At 44.3% G+C, this 10,712-nt stretch overlaps 2 protein-coding genes across 2 annotated transcripts; both read left to right on the top strand.

Moving 5' to 3' along the window:
• Window positions 1-3,718: 3,718 nt before the first annotated feature.
• Window positions 3,719-4,126, top strand: pirt (phosphoinositide interacting regulator of transient receptor potential channels; the record flags this gene model as incomplete). The annotated part of the gene is made up of 1 exon (XM_080511634.1): window positions 3,719-4,126. One exon carries the CDS (start codon window positions 3,719-3,721, stop codon window positions 4,124-4,126), a length of 408 nt encoding a protein of 135 aa, XP_080367760.1.
• A 3,687-nt stretch (window positions 4,127-7,813) lies between these two features.
• Window positions 7,814-8,581, top strand: tmem238l (transmembrane protein 238 like; the record flags this gene model as incomplete). Its single annotated transcript, XM_080511067.1, has 1 exon — window positions 7,814-8,581. One exon carries the CDS (start codon window positions 7,814-7,816, stop codon window positions 8,327-8,329), a length of 516 nt encoding a protein of 171 aa, XP_080367193.1. The 3' UTR covers window positions 8,330-8,581.
• Window positions 8,582-10,712: the final 2,131 nt, after the last annotated feature.

Genomic DNA, 10,712 nt, shown 5'->3' with positions numbered 1-10,712 from the left:
GACTCGTGACGCTACAGAAGCAAGCTGGCTCATTGGAAAGTGTGACTTCGTTGACATGCATCATAAATGAAAAGTTTTGGGAGCGGCGAGGCGGACGACCAGACCTCAGATAGGCCACACGGCGCCGCCTCGGCCGGCAGGGCGAAACGCCGCCGTGTGACTGTGATGGAGTGAAGGAGGCCCAACCCTCTTAGACGGACCATTAAAGAGAATTAGGCCGTAATGAAACGATGCCGGAGCGCCACGAGGGACGCTTAATTAATTTCTCAAACATGGCCCGAGAAATGAGAGAGTTTGGATTCATAAAGCGCTCCGGAGTGAAGTGAAGCCTCTGGTAATTAACCAAAACACCGAGTTTAAACTGATTAATTAACTAATCCTGCCGTGAAACATTTGTCCTGAAGTTAATGACACAGATAATGCTGGAGGAGGAAGCCGATGGAGGAGACAACACGTGGAGGTGCTGCCCTCTGCTGGACGCCACTGCTCATTACGGCGGGACGGAGGAGAGGTCAGAGGTCATAGTGATCAAATCCTCCTGCTGTTTCTGCTCCTGGAGGTTTGTTTAGCTTAGAGCATCGGTCTGACACTGGTTTAGTTTAGTTTAGTTTAGTTTAGTTTAGTTTAGTTTAGTTTAGTTTAGTTTAGTTTAGTTTAGTTTAGTTTAGTTTAGTTATGTTGTGGGAAAACTAGTTTGATGGGGGTTTTTTTTATTTACTTTTTGGTTCTGTGACTTTTGTGCAATAAGCTGTATTTGAGTGATCCTCAATCCTCAATCCTCAAACCCAGCAGCCTTTCACCATTCACACTATGACTTTGACGCTAATGCTAATGTTAATGCTGATGCTAATGCTGATGCTGCAGTTCTCCCTCTAACTCAGGTCTATTCAGTCGCCACAGCGAGCTTTTCCAAACGAAACCCCCCCGTAGTGACAGAATGAATCTCTTACAGCCTAGTTTTGGTCGCGCTGGCCAACCCCCCCCCCCCCCCCCCCCCCCCCCCCCCCCCCCCTCCCCCTCCCCCCCCCCCAGGATTATCGGCGTCACTGCACAGAGTAATCAGGTTAAAGCTCATGTTCGGATCAATGGCCACAAACTGACACTTGTGTTTCTCCCAAAAGAGCAGAGCAACAAATGGAAACAGGAAGCTCGGATTGCATCAAACAACCTTCTTCTGTTGCCTCCCAGCAAACAGCAGCACCCAGGTGGGGGGGGCGAGGGTGGGGTGGGGGTGGGGGGTGGGGGGGTGGTAGGGGGTGATTCACTGATGGTTCTACACAGATTCATTGACCTCATGTCCACTGAGCAACTTGCAGATAATTGCCCCGGGACTACTTTAGGGTCGATACGGTGCCAACATGTGAAGCTGGTATTGGAAAGTGACTGCCCCCCCCCCCCCCCCCCCCCCCCCCCCCCCGACTGTATAAAGACCACCCGCAGACCCTCCAGGCTCCCAGTTTCCCCCCGTCATCCTGTCTTTGGGGCAGATTTGCAGGATTTCCTACCCCGAGCAGAAGAGGAGTGTGTGTGTGGGAGTTGGAGGCCGGGGGAGCCGCCCCCTGGGGAGCTGCCTCCTCGCCTCCTCGCCTCCTCGCCTCCTCGCCTCCTCGCCTCCTCCCTTCCTCGCCTCCTCGCCCCGGATGCAGCATCCGGCCGCCATGCTGGAGGACGGTAAGGCGCTGGTGGTCACAGGGCTCGTCTTGAGGAGGTGGAGGGAGCAGTGGGGGGGGAGTCAGACGGGAATCCACGTCCACAGCTGCTCTCTGGACGGCGGCTGGACGACGGCTGGACGACGGCTGGACGGCGGCTGGACGCTTCTCCCACCTCAGGATGTTTTCTCTTCTTTGACTTTCTTCACGTATTCTTCATAAATCGTCACAAACACTCCGGCCAGCAGTTTGCAGGTAGGAGCTCCTGTTTGCCTGCTTTGCTACTTCAAAGAATATTTTACTCTGAAATAACTTTTTTTTTTTAAACCAAAAAATTTATTAAAAAAATAATAATAATAATAATTATAATTATAATTATTATTATTATTATTATTATTATTATTATTATTATTATTATTATTATTATTATTATTATTATTATTATTAATAATAATAATAATAATAATAATAATAATTTTTTTTTGTAATATTACTAATACTACTTGATTACTTGCATTATTTCCACCCTTGAGTAGAGCATCCATCACCTTTGGTAGATTACATTGTGTAAAATTGTACTTAAATATGGTAATCTGATTACATGTCAGGCTTTACGATTTTCAAAGTAATAAAATAGATAACGGTGCAAAAATTTACTGAAATACTTCAAAATTCCATAATTTAAAAAAACACACATACCGGTAAACCAAAATACTACTCTATTACAGCAAAGCCAGTGCTTGTAATCTGTTACTTCTTTGTAATTTATTACTTCCACCTGTGCTCAATATTATTTTAAAAAAGGACTGACGCAGGTTGCGTATTGTAAATTGTACTCGAGTATCACTAAAATTACATACTTGAAAACAAATCTGCTTTCAAGAAAATACTCATTAGAGTACTGTAATGCAATGTGTAATCATTACATTACATTACTGTACTGTACTGTACATTACTGTATTGTAGTACTATATCCAATGGTATTGTATGTTCTTGAGACCAACAAATATCCAACAACTAACTAAACAAAGTAATCTGTTTACAGGTACTTCTGTACTTCATCCCCTGTAGAGAAGTACAGTATTGAGTATTTGTAATCAGTTACTTCCACCAGTGCTCATTAGGATTTTAAAAAGTACTGAAGCAGATTACATACTGTAAATTGAGTTACTCAAGTATGAGTGAGATTGCCGGATTACATAGTTAAAACAGATTTGGATCAAAATACCAAGGAACCAAAAATACTACTTGACTAATCGAGTAATGTGATTACTTGCATATTTTTAACCAATCAGTATAGCGTCCAATGACTTTTCAAGTAATCGAGTAGATTGCCTGGTGTAAGAATGTCCTGAAATATAGTAATCTGATTACATACTCAGTAGGGATTCATGATTTTTAAAGTAATTAAATAGATAATAGTGTCAATTCTGTTTTACATTAGAAGATTTACACACTCAAAGCCAAAAGTACTGGTCGTCTAGATTAATACTCAGCAAAGTCAGTATTTGTAATGTGTTACTTCAACCCCCAAAAAATTAAATATATGTATTTTTTTAAACATATACATATATATATATATTTTTTTTAATAAAATATATATATTTAAAAATAATAATAATAATAAATAAATAAATATATATATATATATATATTTTATTTTTATTAATTAATTAATAATTTTTTTCTTTTTTGGGTTGAAGTAACACATTACAAATACTGACTTTGCTGAGTATTAATCTAGACGACCAGTACTTTTGGCTTTGGGATATATATATATATATATATATATATATATATATATATATATAAAATTTCATGTTTGAAGTAGTGAGGAAAAAGACAAATACCATGAATGAAAAGCTTGTACTGGAGTAAATGTATCCACATGGAGAAGTATTTAATCTGTGATGAAAAACAGGAAAGTGGATTAATGAAACATTTCCATCTGGGATTAGACATCAATACCAGTTTTATCGAGGAAACGCCGGCGTTCTGTCATTTCCTGTTTCATCGACATGACGTCACATGACCCCCCCCCCAGAGTGGTGGCGGTGGCGGCGGCAGCCATGACGGGCAGCCCGGAGAACATCCCGCTGGGGGAGTGCGCGCTGTCGGAGTCCCGGGACCAGCTGACGGCGCCGAGCCGCACGGAGAGCACGGTGTTCAGTCTGTCCCGCAGCGAGTCGCTCTGGACGGCCGAGACGCCGCCGGACAACTGCCAGGTCTTCTGGTTCCCCGTCCACCTCATGTCCACCGGCGGCAGCTTCCTGGCGTGCGGCCTCATCATCAGCGGCCTGTACTTCGCCGGACACTGCCGGAAGGTCACCAACATCCTGGGCCCGGCGCTGCTCTCCATCGGACTGATGGTGTTCGTGGTGGGCGTGGTCCTGATCCCCATCACCAAGGAGAACAGGCAGCGCTCCACCATGAAGAAGCCCCTCAGCTACTACCGGCCGCCGGCGTTCAACCTGTGACCGCCTCCGGCGGCAGACAAGTACGAAACGTCTCTCTACTGGGGCTGCGCCGATATCAAGATCTATAGTGATATCAATACCACAACCAGTACCAATACCAGTACCGATACCAGTACTGTTATCAACATCAGTACCAATACTGATGCCAGTACCAATGTCAATACCGATACGAGTATCAATACCAATATCAAAATCAAGACACAATACCAGTACCAATACTGATACCAGTACCCATATCAGATCTGATACCAATACTAGTACCAATGCCAGTTCCAATACTGATACCAGTACCGATACGAGTACAGATATCAATACCAACATTGATGCTGACACCAGTACTGATACCAATATCAATACCACAACCAGTACCAATACCAGTACGATACCAGTACTGTTATCAACATCAATACCGATACTAGTACGAATACTGATACCAGTACCAATGTCATTACCAATACTAGTATCAATACCAATATCAAAATCAATATCAATATCAAAATCAATACCTAGATCAATACTAATATCAAAATCAATACCAATACCAGTACCAATACTGATACCAGTACCGATACCAGTTCTGATACCAATTCCGATACGAGTACAGATATCAATGCCAACATTGATGCTGACACCAGTACTGATATCAGTACCAATATCAATACCAATACAATGCCAATACTGATGCTGATACCAGTACTGATACCAATATCAATACCAGTACTAGTTCTTGATACCTCTACTGATACCAGTACTGAGATCAATATCAATACCGATACTAGTACTAATAATGATGCCAGTACTAATACCAATACCAGTACCAATACTGATACCAGTACTAATACCAGTACTGATATCAATATCAACACCGATACTAGTACCAAAGCTGACACCAATACTAGCAGCAATATCAATACCTATACCAATACTGATGCTGATACCAGTACTGATACCCGTACCAATATTAATACCACTACCAATACCAATGCTGATACCAGTACCGATACCAAAATCAATATCAATGCCAATGCCAGTACCTGGTCCCAAACTCCACAGAGAACTTGTACTCTTTACGGACCCCCGATACAACGTGGCAAGTATTACGTGACGCCACGTGTCGGTAATGTCGCCCGCAAGTAATCAAGAGAGCAGGAGCGATATCGACGTATTGGAGATTCTTTAATATTGATGACAAAAGTAAGACAGGCGATAAATTATGTTCTGACTAAATATGTGGAGAAGGAGAAAGATAGTTCGTACAACACCAGCAACTTCATCACCAGCGGAGTTAGCCTGATGTTGGTCAGTACTCTGATTTAGCACATAACTCCAAACCGTGCTAAATGCCACATGCGAGTTGCTAAAGAGTTAGTACAAGTAGCTATAGCTTCATACGCGTATCTGTACTTGGTATCGGCAAGTAGCTAAAGGTTGGCACTCTTTTCGGTAATTATTATCAACAAATAGTTCTCATGTCTGTACTTGGTATCGACAAGTACCTCAAGATTAGTGACAGTACCACGACTCGGTATCGGCAGGTAGCTAAAGGTCGGAACTCTTTTCGGTACTTAGTATCAGCAAGTAGATCACTTATCGGTATCCTGTATCGGCAGGTAGCGAAAGGATATAACTCGTACTTGTACTGGTGTCTGAGCGGTATCGGTGCGTCCCTGATCTTTACGTTACTGTTCACGCGTCTAAGTTTTCGGGGGACTGACGACTTTGTCTCCGTCTTGAAGGTGCATGACGACATTTCAGTTACTAGCCGAGGAGGAGGAGGCGCCGAGAGCCGGAGGACGGCGACCACAACAACCACCACGACCTCGCGGCTCGGCCAAGGAACAGTGTTCATCTTTATTGGGGAGGGGGGGAGGGGGAGGGGGAGGGGGGGGGGGGGTCTGGGTTGGGTGGGGGGAGGGGTTTCCTGAATCTGTTTGAAGGATCGTCAATAATTAAAAGCTGAGACGTGACGTTTGTGTTTTCCTGCTTCACTGCGACTCAGAAACAGAAGCTTTGGATCTCAATCATGTAAAACTGAAGATTTGACTCCGAGACTCATTTTCATACATTTAAACTTTGAGCTGGAGAAGAATTAACCCCTTCGGACCCGAATCCCAATGAGATCATGCTGAGTCATCGAACCAACGAGACCTTGCTGAGTCGTCGAACCCTCAGTTTTCTACCTGAAATATGTTGAAACTAACAAGTACTGATAGTTAATTACAGTAAGGTGAGCATCTGTAATCAGTTACTTTAATCTGTGGCCAGCAAAAGCACTGCAGTAGATTATATACAGTAAATTGCACTTAAGTAAAATTACACACTTACACTTGTAATCGATTACAGTCAACACACTCATGTTCATATGGTTGCAAAATATGGAGTTACTACCCACCAAAAATACTGTTTAATTACAGTAATATGAGTATTTGGAATATGTATTTTCCAACTGTGCTTGGTATGGTTCAAAAAGTACTGAAGTAATTTAGATATTGTAATTTATACTCACGCAAGAGTAAAATGACATAAATAAGATGTAACATTTAATCCATTACATTTGCCCTGGTGACTATCGCCCTACAGTGTAGGGTAGTGTACATTCTTGAGAGCAACAAATAGCCAACTACTTGATATAAGTAATGTGATTACTAGAAATGTTTTACTTATTCCTCAGCAGCGCATTAATGTGAGTATTTGTAATCAGTCGCTTCCACCTGTGCTTGGTACGATTTTAAAAGTACTTAAGTAGCTTACATGCTGTTATACTATACTTAAGTACGAGGAAAAATCCATATTAAGAGTAATTTGCTTTAATAAAGTTGTGTGAGTACTTGTAATCCATTATGTTTCCCTCTGTTCACTGTGGTTTTATAATCCTCCTCCCTCTCTCCTCCCTCCAGGTGCACCTCCTCTCTTCTCCCTCCAGGTGCACCTCCTCTCCCCAGGTGCACCTCCTCCCCCTCCCTCCAGGTGCACCTCCTCTCTCCAGGTGCACCTCCTCCCCCTCCCTCCAGGTGCACCTCCTCTCTTCTCCCTCCAGGTGCACCTCCTCCCTCCTCTCTCCTCCCTCCAGATGCACCTCCTCCCCCTCCCTCCAGGTGCACCTCCTCTATCCTCCCTCCAGGTGCACCTCCTCTCTCCTCCCTCCAGGTGCACCTCCTCCCCCTCCCTCAAGGTGCACCTCCTCTCTCCTCCCTCCAGGTGCACCTTCTCCCTCCAGGTGCCCCTTCTCTCTCCTCACTCCAGGTGCACCTCCTCCCTCCTCTCTCCTCTACCCAGGTGCACCTCCTCTCTTCTCCCTCCAGGTACACCTCCTCCCTCCAGGTGCACCTCCTCCCCCTCCCTCCTCCCTCCAGGTACACCCCCTCCCTCCAGGTACACCTCCTCCCCCTCCCTCCTCCCTCCAGGTGCACCTCCTCCCCCTCCCTCCTCCCTCCAGGTACACCCCCTCCCTCCTCCCTCCAGGTGCACCTCCTCCCCCTCCCTCCTCCCTCCAGGTGCACCTCCTCCCCCTCCCTCCTCCCTCCAGGTACACCCCCTCCCTCCTCCCTCCAGGTGCACCTCCTCCCCCTCCCTCCTCCCTCCCAGGTGCGCCGCCCCTGTCCCAGGTGCGCACGGGGACGCAGCATCACTCCGTTAGTTCCCGCTGAGCGCGCGCCTCTCCCCCCCCCCCTCCTCCCAGCCAGCAGGATGGGCGCGCTGCTGCGGTGCGTCGGCGGCTGCCGGACGCTCTTCCTCCTCGCCGTCCTCCTGGACGTCTTCGGCCTCATCCTCATCTTCATCGGGATCTTCGCCAACCTGCGCGTGGACGGCCGCTTCTACGGCGACTTCCTGATCTACACGGGCGCGCTGGTGGTCTTCGTGAGCCTGGCCTGCTGGCTCATGTGGTACGTGGCCAACGTGCAGGTGCGCGAGGCAGAGGAGCACGCGGGGAAGAGGAGCAGCCTGGTGCGGCTGGCCAGGAAGCTGTCGGAGCGGCTGAGCCGGAGCCTCCAGCGGGGCGAGGGCGTCAAGTGCGTCCGGGAGGAGAAGGAGGAGAAGAAGGAGGAGGAGGAGGAGGAGGGGAGCAGCGGCCACAGGAGCAGCTCTCCTCCGCGTAAAGCCGGCAGGGTGACCTGGGGCAGGTCCACCGCCTACAGCAACCACGGCTACGACGCCTCCCTGGACGAGACCCACCACGACACCGGCAGACAGGAGGAGGCCTGACGGAGCCCAGGAAGAGAGGAAAGGACTCGAATGTGTTTCCTGGAAAAGGACAAAGCGGACAGGAGCTCCTCCAACTCCTCCGACTGGCAAAACCTGGGCTCGGATCTCGTTTGCAGTTCATTTGATCATGAAGTACTTCCATTCGCACTTTCTGAAGGATGTTCTTCTCTACAGATGTCATGAGTTCTTTTGTTTATACTGAAACTACGGTAAAAAAAAAAAAAATAAACCTTTAGGGCTAAAAACCACTTAATTCCAATGCATTTCAAAGGTTAGATATTGTAATTTTACTGTAATATTAAATGTATATACAAGATGCCTGCACTCTACCTGTGTCCTCTCATTGGTACTTTTCAGAGTAACGTTACTTGCCATGTAGAAGAGATGAGGTATTTTGATCATAAATTCATCTCTGACCTTTATAAACTGAAATATTGATTTAAAGAAATGTAGGAGTCAATGTGTTGGCCTTCGGATCAGACAGCAGCGCTGACCAGCAGCCACAACATGATTTAGAATTTTAAATTATCCTTTTTTAAAGTTGTCACCAAAGTAAGAGTCTCTCAGAAAGAAAGGATTTGAGAGATAATAAGGACTCTTTGGATTAGTGAAGCAAAGAGGAGAAGACGACGGCTAGTGTGAAGACGTTTACAAAGATTAATTTAACGTCTGGAGTTTGATTTAAACCCAAATTTAATACTGTACTATTAAATATACGTCGGTACGTCTCCATTCTCACTTTAAATATGCATTGTTGTGAGTGATAGGTAGTAAAAAAGCTCATTTACCATTTTAAATTAAACAAAAACTGGAAAGTTGGTGCAAAACTGGAAATCCCAAAGAGCTACTGGATATTTATGCCAATCAGGAAGTAGAAAGTTAGTTATTTCAACGCCGTCACTGAGTGCACAGCCTTTAAAATGTAAAAGTTGCGACAAGACAGATTTACAGTACAATGACTCCAATAATAAACTCTCCTATTTACCAAATAAAAGAACTAAACAGGCAAAACTGAATAGGCGAAACGAAAAGGTGACAAAATGCTCTATTTCTCTTTTAAATTGAGAGAGAAATCTCCAAAAGTGCTTCATTAAATCCTGCATCATTACATTAATGTAGTGGAAAAACCCCGTTACACGTCTACTTCAACTTAAATTGTGACTTTTTAAGAGCTCAAATTACTCAGATCTTCCAAATCTGTCCAGTTCAGGTTGTTTTCTGACGCATTGCTGCACGTCTGCAATTTAAAACAAAGTAAACTGTTAAAACTTTGGTCTAAAACACAAGATTTCGAGGATTTATTTGACCAAAATGTGGTTCTAAATGTTACTATTTCAGAACAACGTGAGTCAGAAGTGCTTTCGGTGTTCTTTCCTCCATGAATAGGACGGTTTGAGGCACTGAACATTATTCAAAAATGTTGTATAAGTGAGTTTACAGAGTGAAGCTGAGGTGGGGCTCTTTGTGAGCTGCTGACTTCCTCCCTTCAACAAAGTACATCAACCACAGAACTGATATTTACGTGCTGTGAATTATAGATGAGCCGGGGTTTCCTGATGGCACAGAGGCTTTATGGCCCTTTTGTGTTTATTGGAGGTTTTCTGGTGGAGAAATGAACTGACGAGCTCACAGCTTCACTTTAATCTATATTACATTTAAATGATTGACGGTATAGTCTTTTGGTCCACACTCTGCTGAAGTTACGTAACTCCTTTTATGAATACTCAAAAGATTGACTGTAAAAAAAAAAAAAACAATCTTTCTCATTATGAGATTATATGCTGATGACTGTAAATCAGCTGTGAGCGTCTCATTAAACTGAGGCCGAAATATTCAAAAGGGAAATTATTAAACCTGATTAAATCACTGTGTGTTTTTCCCTTTAAATATTCATATCATTACCTTTGCCAACGAAAGTTGGTCTATAAGGTTATGTTTTTGTCTGTGTGTATTTGTTTTTTTTTATTTATTTATTGGTTTGTATGTATGTATGTATTTTACCAATGTTTCGCAAAAACCACTCACCTAAATTGTATGAAATGATTTGTCATCATCTAAAGACTAATCCATTAGATGTTGGGATGTTAATGTTTAACCGTTTCAAAATAAATCCCAAAAAACTGTGAAAAAACTGTCCCATACAAAGTGGATGAGAGGCTCCTCATGGAGGAGATTAGAGGAGATCAGTGTCTGTTGCCATGGAGACGCTCCCTGCTCAGTGTTTCACAGTGATGTGGCTACCTGACAGGCTAGTTAGCATCGACATGAGCTAACGGCTAACATGCAAGTGACGCTGACTCGGTTCCTCAAACAAACGTTTAAATGTTTTTACAGTGACTGTGAAAATAAAACCACAAAGTGTGGATTGTTTTTATGGTGACTG

Source organism: Blennius ocellaris (genome assembly GCF_963422515.1).
Source record: "Blennius ocellaris genome assembly, chromosome: 16".
In the NCBI taxonomy this organism is placed as follows: Eukaryota; Metazoa; Chordata; class Actinopteri; order Blenniiformes; family Blenniidae; genus Blennius; species Blennius ocellaris.
This window is presented reverse-complemented; position numbering and strand designations above follow the sequence as displayed.